At 40.7% G+C, this 19,432-nt stretch overlaps 1 protein-coding gene across 3 annotated transcripts in view; it reads left to right on the top strand.

The window, feature by feature from the left end:
• Nucleotides 1–19,432, top strand: part of rap1gap2a (RAP1 GTPase activating protein 2a) — a 75,177-nt gene that overhangs the window by 9,461 nt on the left and 46,284 nt on the right. For 2 of the 3 annotated variants that reach the window (XM_018698867.2, XM_018698866.2), the window contains exon 2: nt 5,453–5,488. In XM_018698867.2, coding sequence (XP_018554383.2) covers nt 5,453–5,488 — 36 coding nt within the window. Of the gene's footprint in view, nt 1–1,354; nt 1,888–5,452; nt 5,489–19,432 lie in introns of those variants that run through there. The other variant, XM_018698870.2, reaches the window with a different exon arrangement.

Genomic DNA, 19,432 nt, shown 5'->3' with positions numbered 1-19,432 from the left:
TCCACTCATCAGCCACAAAGGGAGTGGAGGAGGAGAATAGAGTGAGTCAGAGCTCATTGATAGTATTTCATTGTGTAAGCTTTTGACCATAATAATCCTCAACAAGTTTCAGAAGTGCTTGTTTGGTTTTGAGTACTTTTTGAAGTGATTGTAAATCAAATCAAGGCTCTATTCAAAGAAGAGATGACATGAGAGTTCAGGTTTAATATGAAAATGAGACCTATAATCTCCTCAGGATCATCATCATTTTATTTCTCCGTTTCTTTCATTCTGTTGTATCAAGCCTATTTAACTTCAAATTCCAGATTACATGGGTTGTAAAAATACATGACAACAATGCCAAAGCCTTGAAATTATATGAAATATATCCCACACATATATGGGGATGGGCCTAAAAATAGTTTTAAATGTTCAATAGTGTACCTTACCTGAGAAAGCAAAAGCCAGTTCTCATTACTACTGGTTGCTCTGTGGGCATTTAATGAAGCTGCAGTGTGTAGTCTGATGTTTGCACTGTAGCTGAGTATTTTAGGCAACAGGGTACGTGCACAATACACAGAGAGCAGTAACTGGGGGTGGAGTGTCAATATAGAGGCTAAGAGCAAATTTTTGCCCCAAGCAACTTATCATGTCTATCATTGGCTAGAATGATATTTTACAGGCTATAACTTATTAATAGAAAGAAAGTTAAAGTTAAGAAACAAAGTCTCAGCCAACAAATAGAATATAAATCAGATATTCTGAGGCTTTGAGACAAAGCTCTCTCGAAACCTCTTGAGGTTTTTCACTACAATAACCTGTGTGAACGTTAACTCTGAGAGTGAGACCTGTCAACTCTGGAGTGAGGAGGAAGGGCGTCAGGAAGGACACTCCCTTTGGTCACAACATGGGAGGTTTCTAAATATGTGTATGCTACAGTCTGACTGCATGGCTGTTAAGCTCTTCCCTTTTCTTTTTATAGTATGTATTATAAAGTTAATTTAATTTTAATCCGCTTTTGAGCTGCCTGTGCCAACTTTACCTTTCAAGTTACAAAATGAATGTCAAAATGAAAGACCGACATCTGAAACATGAACTCAGTGTTATTTTTGCTGTAGCAGCCTGAGGTCTCGTGTACCGTGGGAGTATTGTAATTGTTATGTCGTCCATCTCTGCTCATTCGGGTGTTTTTGCATGTTACTGTGAGTGTGAACTGTGGGTGGCCACTGTGTGTAGAAATCAGACTCACTGCAGACACACAGCACAGGAAGTGACCACATTTCCTGTCAATGGGCTTGTGGGCAGACCACAGATGTTGAGGCTGGTTGTGATGATAAAGATGATTAAATAGTGCTGCTGCATCTGCAGAACAGCTCTATGGGTGTGTATGGGTGTGGGTGTGTGTGTGTGTGTCTATGTGTGTCTGTGGGAAACAAACACAGAGGGTCAGATGGGCGGTTGGAGTCTTGCTCCTCCCCCCTGCAGACATGTATGCATACCTCAGTGTACCTGTTTGTGTCAGTGTGTCAGATTGTGTGTGTGTGTGTGTTTAACAGCCTGTGAAAGCCAAAGAGAAGCATTGTTTCAGGAACGTAGTTGACTGGTCAAGTGGCAAAGTGGAGAACGACAGCTCTGAAGGAGGAGTGAACAAGACAAAGGAGGAAAAAAAAAGAAAAAAGAGGGCAAATAGAGACGAGACCAGACAGAGAGAGGGGAGGGAGGGTAGAGAGATTGGGTCAGAGAGAGGCAGAGAAAGTGCAACAGTACATAGAAAAGAGGGAAAGAGACTGACAGCAGAGCATACATTTCCCAGAGGAGAGAGCCTGAGAGTGAGACAGACTGCTGAGAAGTTCAGTCTGACAAAATGCTGAGGAGGAGGAGAAGCGTGTCCTTTGGTGGATTTGGATGGTATGTTTCTTTTCATTGGCTGCTAATGTGTGTGTGTCAGGTTGCATTATGTATGTACATGCTCATGATTGTACATGTTATGACTATGGTTGCACAGTGAGTTTTTAATGATGTTCATTTTGCCTCTGAAATGTGTGTTTGGGTTATGGTGTTATGGGTGTGTAAGTGTGTGCGGTGCAGAAATATAAACTTTTTATCTGAAAAGGAAGGATGGGTGGAGGGCTCAGCTGCTCCTGTATGTCACACCTCTAACACTCTGTTTGACAGCTGTATGTGTGTGTGTGTGTGTGTGTGTGTGTGTGTGTGTGTGTGTGTGTGTGAATGTACAGTTTCAGTCTGTGCTGTCTCCATTCAAGGAGGGATAACAATCAACAGTCTGCTTTGTCTGTGCCTACTGCCTGTTGTTGTTGCTGTTGTCCCTGTTGTGGGACTCTGGACACAGCTCTTACCGGTTATGTTCCCCTGCTTTGTTGGTCAAGAGGAGTTCCCATGATGCAGCCCTGAAGAAGCTGCCAGGGAGCCCATTTAGTGCTGAATGTGCTGACACACTCGGATGGAGTGTTTTTGTGCTGGCTCCCCCGCTGGTAGTCGTTTTGACACTGAAGTGCTGCTTCAGAGCACTTAACCTTCCCAGCTGGGCTGAGGCAGCGTGTCCTGCCAGACGGGCTGAAATAACCTGAAACAGACAGAGATGAGGAGCAGCACGTTACATGTAACCAGATTAATTAGTGACTTTTGTATTACAGGGATTTAAAAACAAAACAAAGCAGATATTTTTCAGAAAAATAGATGATTTTTTAAAATTTAATTTTACACATGAAGAGAATTTACTCATTGTAAGGACTAGTACTACAGCTGTGAACATTCATTGTTAAATCTATCTCTTGTTAAAGTTAGCTATATGGAAGTGCATTACTAAAATGCTGCTTCCTTTAACAAATCAGCAGCGGGTCAGCTCAGCAACATGTCTCAGTGTTTGATAGATTGAAGACATTCATCATCCATAATCTCAGTGTGAGAAAGAGGTGATGATAGTAATTTCTCTGTCTGTTAAAGAATGACCAGTGGAATAAACTTTCTGTGAAAAATCTGCAGCAAGTCAAGTCATGTTATTACAATGTTTAAAAATAGGTGCCAGTGGGTAAGACTGTTTCCAAAACAAATGCCCCCTTTTCAATAATTATCAAGAATCCGTGTCATTTCATGGAATTCCTGAAACAAGAGAGGCATGTTTAGTGTCTTATTGTCTTAAGAAGAATTCTCCCTGCTGCATATCAGTTCTGCAGGCAAACTAATCCAAATTTAACTGAAAATAAAAGCAGAGCTTGTCTTGTGGATTACTCATTAATTTATAGGCTTTAAAAGATGACATTTTGTTTGCAGGTGAGACAGATCAGACACAGTGTGAAGGGACAATATGTATCTTGTCTTCATAATACTGACCTCAGTGATCTTAAATGAGAAAAACGTGCTGCACACGTTTACTCTATGTTGCAGCATGCTGTTATCTCCCTAACAGCTGGGTTAGAGGGTGAATATTTTGTTATTATCTAGACCTCTCCTTTAATGTCATTTACACCACCACCCACAGGCAAAATGTGCTGGGTTAATGTTTCTAATCATACTCTTAATTGTTCCAACTGTTTCAAAATGTGAGGTGCAATGAACATCAGAGCCTCTGGGAGGCTAAGAATGACTGTCACTACTTTGCACCTGAAGCTATCAAGTATCAGATTTTCCACCACATGGACAGATATGGATGCATGAATGGCTAGTTCAGATGGTGAGCACCTGTGTATAGATGCATGAGCAGATGTAAAGGTGATTATGTGGAGGAAGGCCATTTGTAAAAAAAAAAAAAAATACAGTTGCATTTGGAAAAACTGTCTTTTCATATGAGAGAAAGATTATTGTATCATAATGTTGCAGTATATCTGCAGTGAATATGTTTCTAAAGCTTGAGCCATCTGGGGACAAGATTTTGTCCCCGCAATGTGATTAAAGTACACACACACACACACACACACAGTCAATTGCAGTACTCGCTTCATCTCTATTATGTGGACTGAATAAAGCTTACACATGATGGTATGATCTGTTTGATGCCTCAGGCATAAGGTGGGTGGTGTATCTTCTTAACTGCTCAGAGATAAACACTTTGAGAGCACAGACTACAGCTACATTACAATATCAGAGAGGGTAATATTTGTCATGGTGCAGCATCAGATACCAATGAGACAGTAAGGTGGCACTGCAGCAGAGCAGCAGGCACCCACTGGGAACCAAGGTCCTACTGTAGTTCTGGTATAAGCTCGGCATAAACCTGTAATTTAGAAATTTGACTATCTGGTGTATAACATGATCTGTCACATTACAGAACCTCAGTTCTTTCTGCTCAATGTTATTTTCCTCTGGTGGCGCTGCTGTAATGCTGCACTGTTGTTGATATCATTCATCATTCAACATTTGAATAATATTCAAAACATCCAGGTTGGGTGCTGGTTTGGTAAAAAGAGTTTGCACTGTGGTTGTGTGTGTGTGTGTCTGTTATGAGTGTGTGTATTTCAATGAAATAGATCAGGCTCCACTGTGCACAGTTCAGTCTCCAAATTAATGAGATTAAGGAATTAATGCCATCACATCATCCTTAGTGTGAGAACACTTTAAGATAAGCACTGAAAAAGCACACACACATGCATGCATGTGCATACACACGAGGTAAAAACCCTTAAAATGTGTGAATGTACCGTTTTCCTCAAACAAAAACCTGATGTGCATCACAGATCGTCTGCCATTATTAGCAGTAAACAACAACTGAACTGAAAAAGCTGTGAATATTACTTGCTCCAGTTTTCCATGTTTTCAGTATGAACACTTTGTAGTGAGGCGTGAATAAAAGCCCTCATAAACATTGCGACTTTTCACAACCGGTCTGAGCAGCTAGCAGAGAAATGAACCTTATTAAATCAAGTCATAAAACATGTTCTGCTCTCTACCACTGACTTTACACTGACACTGATCTGTACTGTACACTAACATTGCTTCAGGCTGTATCTTCTCTGTATGAATTAAAGATAATTTATAGAAATTAGCACATTTATTTTTGGCCACGATGACCTGGTTAGATTGGTTGCACCAAGCACAAAATACTCAAAATGGAGTATTGTACACACCCCAGAAACCACACACACACATTAGCTTTTTGTAGTATAAGTACTGTATAAACAAGTCTATAGGGTCCACATCGATCTAAGTTTCCACCTAAATTAAAGCTAATGCTGCTATAACATGAAAGGCAGTCACACATTTAATGACTGTTCTTTTAAATGCCACAGCACCCAGGGGACCCATTCTACAATGCAGAGATGAAGACATGAATTTCATGCCTCACCACCTTGATTTGCATGTCTTCTGGTGCTCATGTCCCTATTACTGTAAAACAAGAGCACTTAGAGCAGCAAATATAATCGCTGCTTTTGAGCCATTTGTATAAGAGACTAGATCAATAATATTTGTCTCTCTCTTTTTATGTGTGTGTCTTTGTCCCTCTCTCATTCCTCTCCAGGATTGACAAGTCCACCCTGTCTGCACTGAAAGCTCGGTAAGTTCCTCTTTTAATCCAGGTTTGGGGGTGTCTTGTCTGCTTCTAAATTTGCCAAATTTATCTCAGCATCAGGTAAAAGTTAATATTCTAATCTCAGTTAGTCAGGCAAGGCCATAATTTGTGTAAACGTGCCTGTGGAGAAAATTCCAGGGAAGCACTGATGTGTAGTGGTTCACAAATGAAGACTGTGACTGCAGTGTTCACCACATTGCGGTAACTTAAAAGCTACTTGGAACCTGGACCCTATTTTCATTTATTTTCCATCATGTTCATTGATTCTAACTCTAGCTACGGGCATTTTACTTGAGCAGCACACAAATACTGAAATGTAGCAATCAATACACACTCCTACTCACACTGCACTCAAAGCAAGTCTTTTTCAACTGAGGGCCCAAGTGAAAATGATCTAAATTCATTCCTTTATTCTGCAGTTTTGAAACCTTAGTCATTGCTTCATCACTTCCTTGTTCACTGCGTACCTGCTGATAAAAGTCATGTCCTAGAGATGGTCAGTTGTAGTTAAAGACTGTAAAATCTTTGTAACTTAACTCTTAATAAATATGAAGCAGCAGTTTCCACATGATATGACACCCTCATTTTTTCTCTGAATCTTATGTTTTGTATTCAAGCCAGTGTGAGTCAATAAGGGCTGAGGGGTTGCTGGACTTTTTGCCCAATTTATGGGTAAAACTAATTTTAATGTTTAATCAAAGGTAAGGCAGAAATGGACAATGTTACAGGGTCTGTGTATTCTGTGGTAAAAGATAAACGTAGAGCCTCAACTCAAATAAACCATGTATGATTTTTAGGGTTAGACCACATTTCTAATTGTACATGTAGTTTGAATTATAGCAAGATCGGGTTCATTTTAATGTGCTTATTTCAAGGTTAGTTATTTTCTACTTTGACATGTTCAAGTTTACAGTGGTTTACAGAGGATGTGACTGGGATGAACAAAGGTACATCATTTCAGACTGTCTGCAACCCTGTCAGATCTCAGATCCGACCGATTTATTGTGAGACAGCACAGTGATTCTCTGGTATCACCATCACAGCGAGTGATTCTCTGGTATCACCATCACAGCGACAAGCTCTTAACTTCAAAACACACAAAAGCCAGTCTGAGATTTTTTCCTATTGTGTAGTTTTCCTCTGGTTGATAAAATATAACTTAACTTCATTAAATCACATAACAATCTTACGTAACTCATGACCTACCATTGCTGCACTCTGATAAATCAAAGCTGCCCTGTGTTGCTTCACCACTTTCTTTGTTGATGGTTGATTCATTGGACTGGTGCCATTGTTCACTCTCACTTTGGCTGTCTTTGTTTTGAAAACAAGAACTGATTATGTTCAACATATGATTTCCTTAATGTTACATAGCTGGGAAAGGAGAAGTAACAGTAGAGATATTGACAGATGTGGACTTTGAGTTGTGACTGAGAAAGAAAGTGAAAATCCTATCGAGTAATAATGGTTTGAGACATACATAACAACTATTTGGTCAAATTAATTCTGGATGGGAGTGGAGAGCCAACATGACTATCATTTACTCAGCTGTGTACCTGCTTCATAGGATGTTCTTTGAGGATATTATGTGTGAGGAGCTTGTCTTTGTTGAAACAAACCACCGGCAAAACCCTGCTAATGGAGGTTGCCGTAGTGATGAGAGGTGAAGGGCCTCTGCGTGTGTGTGTTTGTCTGTGTGTCAGTTTATATTATCTCTATCTGTATCTACACCCCAAACCCGTCTGTACAAGTACATACACACATGCATACGACCAAAGCAACAGTAAACTCATCACCAGAAAACACTGCTTTACAGTTTATATTACTGAGTCAGTCACAGTCACATTTACTCTATACACCTGTTCAAACCTTCTTTTTTGTCTTCATCTCTCACCTGCTGTCACTCTGACTGCCCATATTTGACATGATGATGCCACCTGTGACGACACTGCACTTGTGTGTTAACTTTGTTCAGGGATTGCTTTAACTTTACTTTTTGACAAAAGTTTCATGGCAGTTATGTAACAATTTTATCATAAAATTACAGTTTCCAAATTATTTTGATGGTACATTGACTTGTGTTAGGGGGAATGGTGCGTCTGTCATTCCCACTCCGTGCCTGAGCTATAAAATCTGGGTTGATCAGGTACAATTTCCTCCAAGCGCAAGTGAGTGGTTGTGAGTTTCAGTTCAGTGAGTGGAACTATGCAGTCAGAGCTATAGGCTTTGTTTTCCACATGAGCTGTTAGTTTTTTCGGGGCCAACAGAATCTAAATCCACCTGTGCAGTACAACAATTGCTGATTTTAGCAGTGTATTATATAGTTGGAAACAGCTTCTCTGCATCAGGGTTTTATTTAGTTAATTACACACCAAGCTGGCAGAAGCTCATCACAAATTGCAAGTTTGTTTTTCTTTTCAAAACAAGTAATTGTCTTGGATTTCTGCAGTATAGGTAGACTAACAATATATAAAGATTTAGAATGAGTTGTAAAAGGTTTTAATTTATCACAGTGCTTAGCATGTATGACAAACTTAGTCACTGAAGTTTGTCTTATTTAAAGTCTTTGGTCAAAGTCAAACTTTTGTAATCTAAATAACATGAATATGCATGAGACACATGATTAAAATGTTGGACTGGGTCACTGACAGCCACAGTGATAAAATATTGAACAGGGCAGGTTTGTAGTCAGCTCTGTTCCACACATAAAACCTCAGCTATGGAAAAAAAGAGGTTAGTGTGAATAATGTAAAGAAGGACTTGTCTGTTATTTATGGTGTTCTCACACTTGCGAACAGATGCACGCACACACACCTTCAGTGTCTCCCCTGGTCCTTGGCCCGGTGTCATTAGACTGTCTACTATGGAGTGGCTCTGAATATGAATGAGTGAGTCGTGACTCCTGCTTCAGCTGCTCCTCTGCCTGAACGCTGAATAGCATAGACTTGTGTGTATGCCGCATGTTCATGTGTGTGTGTTGGATCCAGGTGTTAGATGTAAGAAAACAGTGCAGACACAGGCACAGAGTTAAGAGAGAGAGCAACAGTGAGGATAGGCTGCAAGGTGCAAAAGCTAAATGCAGTATGTGTCTATACTATCTATTGATCATTTCTTTTATGCTATACAATAGCTGATCAGAAGGTCAGAAAACAATAAGAAAGTTTGTAGAAATGACAAGAGGAGAGGAAGAAAAGATGGGACTTGGGGACATACAAAGAATGACAGATATTTGACCTTTTTCCTCCAACTGCATTCATCATTTACTCTTCATTTGCATAACACCAGCTGCATATTTGCTGCGTGGATTCTGCAGTTCTTCAGTCACAGCTTGTCATATTCCTGATTTATGACTTTAAGCTTACTCTACCAACTCAGTAGTTCATCTGCAAAGGTCCTGCAATAAATTGTACAAGGAGGGTTATACAGGAAAATAAAGGCACAAAGGAAGAGGAAAACAAAAAAGTGAAAAAAAGGAAGCAGAGGGCCAGGGGAACAAAAACATCAGATGGATATCTCACTTCAAAGTTTGTGGCTTTAGGGCAGCAGGTGTGAAGATTTTATTTTGCTCTCCCCTCCCTTTTCTGTCCTGCCTGCCCTCAGTTCACAGTATGCTTTGTATTCCCCTCTGCTCCAACTTTCTCCCCCCTTCTTCCCTCTCCTCTGTCATTAATGCCCACTGCTCCTCTGCCTCTCCACTGCTCATGGTCACTACAAAGAGATCTCTCCACCTTCACCGTACACACCTCATTAATAACTGAATAATCAAACCTGTCTGTCTGTGTAGCCTAAGTGTGTGTGTGTGTGTGTGTGAGAGAGAGAGAGAGAGAGAGAGAGCGAGCAAACACATGCATCTGTTTTGTCTTGAAGTGGTGGTGAGGGTGAATGAATATTATAAGTGGACAAACGGGGACAATAGAGGAGAGAGAGGACGAAACACACAGGGAGAGGGGGAGAGGTTGCACCTGATCAGCTTCTTAATACTGTGTGACGATGCCCCGCAAACTGTGGTGAGTAAATGCTGCTCTCCTGTGTGTTTTTAAATCTCATTTTTCTTTTATCAGTTCCTCCTGTATTACATCAAATCCGCAGTTTATCTGCAGAGGAGTTACTTTCTGAGCTCAGATGTGCATCATGAACAATAAGGACTGCTTACTGCATGTGTTACTGTTTTGCACTTGCACTAAATGACCAAAATAAATAATGTCTTTTAAGTATCATTAAGGTATTAATGTCTGAAAGGTAATGTGACTTGATTTCTGTTTATAGAATACTTTGTAAGTTTTGGAGTGAAGACTGCAGCATTTTGGAGCTGCCTTTAATGATGTGCTTTTTTAAAAGCTTTTTTGGATTTAGATGTCACAGTGCATGCTTTACTATACTGTCAATACTATGTTTATTTATCTAAAGAATAGAGTGGCTAAGTATAAAACTGGTTTTATAGAGGTGGTGACTTTGCATAGAGCTATCTTTTGTACTGGGTAGTTTTTTGAGGTATTGTGTTGTTTTGTCAGATGTTATGTGTATCTTTTTTCTTTCCAGTGAGGTACATTTATGTTGAGTACTGTTGTGTTTACAGCAGGTAACGTGGATCTAAATAAACAAACAAACAGTGCAAATGTTATAGATAGTTTGTAAATGGTGGACAGGCTAATTTCTTGGTATATAAACTGTGATACTGAATCCTGCATCATGGCATAGCAAGTAGAGTACAGCAAAGTAAAGTGTTCTACAGGAAAGCCAAATTAAATAGAGTGGAGTATAGCAGTATAGGATACAGTGTAGTGGAGCATAAGGTGATAAAACACAGTGGTGGTGTGTGTTGTGTTTGTGACTTCAGGATATTTGATGGCTCCAATCATAAATCTCTTCAGTCAGCACTGTTCATCACAGCGTCTGATACAGATCAGATGATTGCTTTGTTCTGTGTGAGGAGGATACACAGGACGACTTTAATGACCTCAGACTGAAGGATTAATCAATCACACCTCTGTGTTACTGTATAGTTCCCAGTTTCTCCTGTAAGAGCTGCTTGTTTTTACCAGAATTGGAGTATTTTGTTTTCTCAGGCTCAACCACAGATTGTTTGACCTGCTGGATTTTCAATCTGGCCAACTGTCTGCCTGCATCTTCCTCCCTACTGTTGTTAACATGCATGAGTGTGTGTCTTAGTGTGTGTGTTAGCATGTGCGTGTGTGTGTGTGTGCGCGAGAGAGTCTGCTGTTAATTAGACACTGATACTTGTCATACATTATTTCCGTCCTCATCAGCCCCTCCTCCGCTCCTCATGTCTGCCATTCTCTGCCCAGTTCAAACAGAGTAGGTGCTTACATCTGAGAGCGTCGTCCTCTCAGACACACTGTTCGCAGCTCTGTGATGTTGATCCACAGGCACCTGTGGCGCTCTCCTCTTTGCTTTTCAAGAATAAGTCTGCAGCCAGCCCACATATCGCTGGATGGTGCTGATTTCTATTCTAATTTAGCATTTGATTAATCATTTTACAGCCAGATTTAATCTTCCTTTTAGGACTGTGTCAGAATCCATACTCTTACATTTGACTTTGTTCCCGTCTGAACGTAAGAGAAGGGTTGAATAAGTTATTACCGCAGCTGAATTGTTGTGTGGATTGACAGGCAGAGTGAGAGAAGGGAATGAGGCTGAGATTGAACAAGGGCCCTCGAGATAATAGGTTTAGAAACAATATGAAAGAGGCCTTCTTTAAAAAGAGTAGAAGAGCATGATAAGAGGAGGTGCCTTCTTCTTTAAAAAAAAAAAAGAAAAGAAAAAAGTCCCCTCCCCTTATCACTGTCTAGCCTAGTTTTTTGGGCCAGGTGTAAATGTTATCTGTCTGCCAGCATCATGGAAAAGAGCAAATGGGCTGCGGCTATTTCTGGAGCCTGGCATTTACTCTATCTGCTGGTGCCCCCTCTATATTGCAGGGATGATGGTGAGTTGTGACCACCGAACAAACACAAGAGTAAATGTCTGGTATCATATTGACTTTAGGTGATGGTTTATTAAAGCTCAAGGCTTTGCTCTGTAGCACAGGGATAAGAAGCAATGATTAGTCACAGGCAGGCTGTATGCAGCCTTAATGAGCTGTCAGCTTTATTGTGTTTTCCTTATTGGAAGCAGTTGTTAATGTAGTGTACACAGTTACAGTTTGTTAGCCAACCTGAGAGGCCTGCAGGCAGTGGCAGAAAGAAAGGGGAGTAGCACTAATGGAGGACAGAACTGCCCTGGGTGAATGCTGGGGTTAATTTGGGAACCAGGCTTCAGTGTAACCACAAACACATGCATACACACAAAGCTATACAAAGGTGGGATTGACTCACCCCTCATAGCACAGTTTCAGTTTACTTATTAAACCTCCAGTGGGTGTGTGTGTGTGTGTGTGTATGTGTGAGTGTGAGAAAAAGGTAGAGAAACCAAAACCACAAGGTCACAGAGTTACTTGTAAAAGTATCATGTGGGAAGTGATAGAACTCCACCCATCCTCATGAGCTTAGGAAGGGATGTTACACTTCCTCTCCTTTCACACCTCCAGCTGAGAAACATATAGAAATTAATTTATGATTTTTTTTAAATACATGACATTTAATATTTCTTCTCCATCGGTTTTAAATGAAAATGATGGTTAACTTTGAAATTATAACTGATTACAGCACAATGACTGTATCTGAATTAACATATATGTTCTCTGATCAACTTTCCATGATCATTACTTTAGGTTGGAATTTTTGTTTCAGGTCATAAATGTACTTCTTCATACACTACTTCTCCATTTCTGCATAAAAATGTGAATTACTTCATGTGGGAAATCAACACATTTTGAGCTGTTTCTGCTGTGACCACAAGAGGGCACTGACTGTATGTGTATGTCTCAAAGTGCCTCTCAGAGGAAAGGAACTGTGCGCTCCAATGAGAATGGGTGAAATGCAAAAAATGATCACTAGAGGGAGTTATTTCTCTATACACGTGCTTGATGATTGTTTCAAGCTCTGACCCACCTGTTACCATGCCCACCTGTTGAACCTGATACTGGGAACAGGTCCACATGGCTGGTATTCACCGTGAAACCAATTTGCACATTATTTATCAACAGAGAGGAGGTGCAGTTCCATCCACTGAGATAATGGTTAAGAAGCATGCTACATTTTATTTGAATTTTGCTTGTGTCTTGAAAACTCATAAATGAACTCTATTACACATAAACGAGTTAGGAATCCAGCCGCAGTTCTGCACACGCTGCATCCCCCATCTAAATGTTACCTGACTAACCCACTAGGCCTTTGTTTATAGGTTACCACTGCGAGACGAATGTACTGTGTTCTTTCTTTTTTCTTTTCAGCCATACTGTATGTAGTGGCCTATAGGGAGCCCAGGCTGTTGCCATGGCAGCGAGAACTGATGATCACCTAAGGGATGGTCCAGTACGGTTCATTACCATGGTGAAAGGCCCTGGTTATCTTGCCTTGCAGCCAGACGTCATTGCCAGTGCATCAAAACATGACCAGTGGAAAGATGATCTGACTTGCAGGGCTTGTGGTTGCCCATAGCGACCAAAGTCCCCCCCCCCCAATCCAGGGATATTGTGTGTGTGGTGTGTGTGCGTGTGTAAAGGAACATGTGAGAACAAGACATGGGGAAAAGCATAACATGACACCTATAGTACTTTGTGCCCTGTGCAATAACCCAGAACTTAGCACTGTCTGTCTATAGGGAAGTTTAATTTCATTCATGCACTTTATTCTTTTTATTAAAAGGAATTAATATGGTGTCTAGAGGTTTACAGATCTGGTGAGGAGAGACGGCTTCATTAAAGGATGATCAGGTGGCTGTTGCTGGCTGAGGACCAAGCAGGGACAGGAGCCTCTGCTCAGAACAAGGTTAAATCTGATGTAATTGTGGAGCAGTAGAAGCTACACTGAGAGAGATAAGGGAGGACTTATGTTTTTGGATGAGAGGATTAGTGGTAGAAGCAGCAATGATTTTACCTTTGTCATCAATTAAACACAACTGAAATGGATCTTTAGTGAAAAGCTTTACAGATGATAGTGGATAGAGTATGTGACAGTGACAGTAAAATGTGACTTTTTACAGAACATGCCCTTTTGCTTCTGTTTCTCCCACATTTTCTTTAAATTTGACATTTCCTTTGCTTTAAATGAACACACCATCACTGTCTTATTCAGAGTAACATAAGAAGGAATCAGTGTACACAGTAAAAGATTTGTGTGTAGCTTAATTTAGTGCACAAGACTGGAAGCAAGATAATGCACTATAGTGTTAACTATACACACCAAATGATTCTTAACCTTGGCAATAATGTGGACAAGACCTCTGAGTAGCTGTGGGCAGTCACTGTACAAACTTGTGGGCCAGTAAATCACTAAATAGCTTCTATGCCTGCTGCCCCTAAAACCACACTGTGTTATTTTCTGCCTTCACAGATGTATTTGACCAACATTGACATATAATCTCTTTTAAGTTATTATGGCAAACTTATTAATAAAGGTTGCCTGTTTACACATCAAGTAGATACAGAGCAACAGTAGCATTCATTTGAAGTTTTTTTTTTGGTCTCAACAACCCCTGAGTGGGATATCTGGCTCTTTGTTAAATGCTCCACTATGTTCTACCTTATGCAATGAACTTATCAATCAGCCCTCGTACTATAAATCTGTTGACTCTAGCAGCTTTAAATGCACTAGATCTGATTAAAACATGTAAATACAACGTATTAAGAGTTGTTGCTTTCAGTTTTTGATCTGTGTACAGATAAACTGGTTTCTGTTTTATTTTATTTTATTTATTTTTTTCTTCATGAAATCTGACAAGAGATGAAAATGAGCCTGAAGGCTAACAGTTTGTCTGTTGATAAGTGGCCAAACAAGCATAAAAGTTAACTACTTTTCTTTTTTCTCTCAGTTTCAAAGATATGTATTGCCACTAGTGTCACTGTGTGTGCTCTGCTTATTAAGCGACAGTCTTGTTACTCTTAAGTCCCCCAGACAACCAGCTGCCTCTTTGCTTTTGGCAAATATTTACTTCTTGCCTCCTTCCCAGTGCTCCACACACACACACACTCACACTCACACTCAGACACACAGAGTAGCTGATAAGCGCACCATCTGGCCTGAGTGCTGGCTGTTAAGGGCTCATAAAACAGACCCTCACCTATTTAGAGGCAGAGGGCTCCCTGAGCAGTAGGCTGTGGAGAACAGGGTAAACAGCACGAACACTCTCCTTTCTGCATACACACACGCACGGCTACACACATGCCCACCCACATGCACATCCATATCCACAGGGGACGTAGGAGGTGATAGGATCAGAGGATGTACCTGTTCTTGTACATCGCTGTCAGTTTCTTCACCTCAACCACCCTCACTGACTCTTGTAGTTTCAATCTACAGAGATTGAAACTACAGTTGCTACAGTTCCACATGCATCAGCACAGCAAAATATATTTCTGACAACTTTGCGTAACATGTCACCACTGGGGCACCAAATGTAATAAAAATTTTGATTTACAATGTCCTTCTCATCTTAGTATTCAGAGTTGTGAGGACGACGGCAGCAAGAGAAACTGAACTTTTCTGCCATTAAATGGCTTCTGGCATTTAGAGGGTAGCTTGTTTTTTTTTATTGGATACTTTGATATAATCAAAGTTGATTACAAAATATTTATACATCCTTACTGGGGGAAGTAATAACATCATCTGATGACTAATTATGTTTGCAGTCTACAATTTTATTTTTTTTACTGTTGTTTGACACAGAACAACTTGATGTGTGTTATGTGCATCTTCTCTCTGTTGCGTCATTTTCTGTTGTGCCTCCGGGAGTCATTGCCAAAACTAACTAAGCCTGGCAGTGTTGCTGTTGGAAACCACATAAGGGGATGTTGTAAGTTATGCTCTGTGACTGCTGCTATTACTGTTTTGTACACAAACACTTGACATAAGCTAGTGGCAAATTACAGCCCATCTCCACTGCATCTGAAAGAAAGGAGGGTGATGTTGGGGTGCAAAAAAGAAAAAAAATGAGAGAATGAGTGAAGGGATGAAGACAGTCTTTGCCTGGTTTGGAAGAGAGGATGAAGGATCAAGAGTGATAACAGAGCAAGGAGACGGTAATTGACCAGGGAAGACAGAACCATTGCTGAGTTTAGACAAACTGGCACTGCTATCCAGTGGAGATGCTCTTAACATCTGAAAGGACAGTGGAGAATCAAGATGGGAGGGTAAAAAAAAGAAGACTGGAGGGGGGAGTGAGTGAAAAAGAGATGGGGAGAGAAAGAAGGCTGAAGATGGAGGACAATCAGGGTCAGAGGAAGCACTGGGGGTTATGAAAGAAAATCCTTTTTTTCTCTCTCTTGTATAGTTTGACCTCTGTGGATGAAAGTGTATTTGTGAGAGAAAGGGGGAAGGAGAGAGAGAGAGCAAGAGAGAGAATGCATGTATGCCTTCTCTGTGACCCTGTGAGGTCATTCTCAAACATCCACATGAAAGCTGTTGACAGATGGTGGAGTGCTTGGCAGCTGATGCTCTTGTCCATCCTCCGATTCTGAAGTCATTTCAAAGCTTTTTATCAAACTATCCATTGTTTTTACTTTTTATCTGTCTGCATCTCAATGCTGAAATCACTTTTCTTATTGGCTCACCTTGCTCTTATTCCCAGACATAAGTGGACTTAAGGGAAAAATCTATATTGGCTCCTGTTCAGCTCTGTGCTACATATGCATGCAAACACACAAACACACACTTTCCCTCTCAGTGCGTCCATTTTGTGCATACATCAGAGGCAGGGAATAAGGCCTTGTCTCGCTCCAGCAGAGCCAAGCTCAAACCCAATTTTCTTTCAAAGGAATAATTCATCTCCATATGAGAGACCTGCAGTTACTGCCTCAGCTTGTCCTTGCCTGTTTGGCTCATACATTGTTGCTAACAGCTAAAATTGTAATGGCTTGTGTTGATAGATCATGGCAATTTACCCCCGGTCACTACAAAATTAAATTACATGCTACACAAGATGAAAATCTAAATGTAGAGTGAGATATGCACCATTTTGCAAAAGTGACAGCTACTTGTACAAAATGATTGATAGGAAAAAACAAACCGTTGACTACCTATGTAATATTGTCTTAGACTGAAGCTAAAGCTGCATCCTCTCCAGTTAATGATTCATATAGACAGAAAAAAATTAAACAGCCTTGTTGTTGTATTGCTGGAAGTATGATGAAGAAAAATGGAAGACTGATGGAAGATGGAACTGTTATCTGGTTCTAATGTAATCCTTTTTTGGCTGCTTAACTTAGATATTTTATGTGTTCGCTATAAATCTTACAAGAGAAGAGGTTTTAGGATAAAGACTAGCCTAACCAATATTTCTAGCAACTCTCTCCGGTAACAAATTTGGCCATGTAGTGTAAATGTCTAAAACTCCAAGAGAGCAGGGCTGCTAATGTTAGCCTGAACTCTGATAACATCCAGGACCTGCTAATACTACACAGTGGATGCATGATGAAAATCATTAATGTAGCTTGTTTAAACATAGCTTATAATCCCAAAACTAAAGTTGTTAGAAAATGATATGCTCCATGGCCTTGGATGCAACACTCTCTTGCATGCTATTGATTGATGATGATGCTACTGATTACAGATTACATTAGCACATGGTAAACACACTTTGTAAGGCCTGCTGTGCCTGGTTATGGTTGCTAAGCTATTACTGGAATAATCACTGTTTTTTGTTATGTAGTGTTAAGACACACACCAGTGCAGAAGATAAAGCAATTGGTAGCATTCTATACTGTATGTTATTGTATTGTGTATCTGCCTTTGTGCTTTAAAAGTGTATGTTTCTGTGCGTTTGAGGGTCAACCAGTTGTCAGCTGACATGCTAGTCAACAGAGAAAGCAGGAAACTGATTTACCTCTCTGATGTTTTGCACGACATTGTGGCCCCAGTGGAAACAGAGAAAATAAAGGGATAAAAGAGCAAGAGAAATAGTGTGCTCATATAAAGTACAAAAGACCTGAACAGAAAGTAAGGGAAAGTAATTAAAAGAAAGAGGTGTGAAAGAGAGCCATGTGATGCTGCATCTACAAAACATTTTCAGGAGCAGAGGAGTAAGGCTTCATTTGTCTGCTTATGTTTTTATACTTAGATTTGTCAGATATCCATTTTTAGTCATTTTAGTGATCAGTGAAATGAGGGGTACACACTATTTATTTGTGTGCTTGTGTGAGAAATAGAGACAAAATATCACCCAAAGCCAATTTGCCAACACATCGCAAGCAGAGATAAACAATCATGCTCCAAATAGCCTGGAGTGTGTGAAAATAATTGTCCGACGCCATTCCTGTCGCGGTAAAATGACAGCAGCGAGCAGAGGGCTAGTCAGGGCCAGTGTGCTTGGTGATTAACAAAGGCCTGTCTGTGATTTGACACTGTAATCAGCGCTCACAAAAGGAACGGATATAGGCCTATCTTCTATTCATCATTGCCGGCTCCTGCATCACTCATGTCTCATTTCTCTGCTTCCACTCCAGCCCGTGATCTCCCAGTTGTATTTTCTCTATTATCGTTCCACTTCCATGTGTTTCCCTTTTCCTTACTCAGTCTCACATCCTCCTTAGTTTTCCTCCCTTTTTCTTTTGACTAAATTGTCTTTGTCTTTATCCCTGGTCTGTTGGAGTTTCTTTTCAAGCACTTTTTTGAAGAAAAATCAACCATTGTTGCCACACATAGGACTCAAGAAGCTAGAGGCAGTGCAGTCATGTACGCTACTTGCTTCCAGCAAACCAAATTGTAATCCATAACTGGCATCTGGTGCTGACAGTTTCTAATAATCTGTGAAAGATATGCTTTTAGCCCTGTGTTAGACAGATGACCTGTGCAGGGTGCACTCTGCCTCTGCCCCAGTGCATGCTGGGATAGCCTCCAGCCCCAGCGACCCTGAACAGGATAAGTGGTCTCGAAAATGGATGGATGGGAACACATCCTCTCCCTCCTCCCCAACCCCTACCCCACCCATTTCCTGAGTCTCAGATTTTTATAAGACTGGACAGGTGCAGGCTGGTGTTTGACTACACAGCTGTGACTGATTCAATTATGTCAAATCAGTGATTTTCCAAGAAGAGATAGGTGACTGCACAATAAGGTTTGGGGTTCAGGGTCAATTGGGCATAGATTTGTTTGTGTAGTTGTTTTTCTCAGACAGAAAAAGAACTTTTACAATTTCCTTTAAAGCCCTTGAAAACTTGGTTCAAATCTTGAATATTCAACAATCAAAGTTCAAGTTGGGGAAAGGCATTCTGAGGCATTATTTATGAGAAGTGTAACTCTCAGGAAAACTGCTTCATCAGGCCTATGTGGATGTAGTAGATATGTCATCACCTTCATCACCTGGAATTTACAATAATTCAATGCAGCTTTGTCCTGTATAAATTCTGTACTTTCACCCTGATGCTGACAGTATCCAACTGTGGTGCTGTGCACCAGCCGCCCAGGTTGTGTGTGTTGTGTGTGTCACAGCCTGTCTGGAGACTAGACACCAATAGTCCTGCTGATGGATCATCCATCAGACACCACTTTGGGTGCTCTGGGGGCAAGAGCGCAGTTTGTAATAGATGTCTGCTCTGTTGTACTCTGTGTGTGTGTGTGTGTGTGTGTGTGTGTGTGTGTGTGTGGCCCTTAAAAATGCCCTGTTCTCCTCTGCACCTTCGTTCTGCTCTGAATCGCTCAGGACTGCTCACTGATCCTGCTGGTACTTTTTCACACACATGCATGCACACACTCCCAAAGACAGTTTTATCACTATTTCTTCTTTAGTTTATTGCCCTTATTTCCCACAGCTGGGCCCCAAGGGAAGTAAACCGCTGTGTGTGTGCGTGTGTGTGTGCGTGTGTGTGTGCGTGTGTGC

Source organism: Lates calcarifer, linkage group LG21, assembly GCF_001640805.2.
Source record: "Lates calcarifer isolate ASB-BC8 linkage group LG21, TLL_Latcal_v3, whole genome shotgun sequence".
NCBI lineage: Eukaryota > Metazoa > Chordata > Actinopteri > Centropomidae > Lates > Lates calcarifer.
This window is presented reverse-complemented; position numbering and strand designations above follow the sequence as displayed.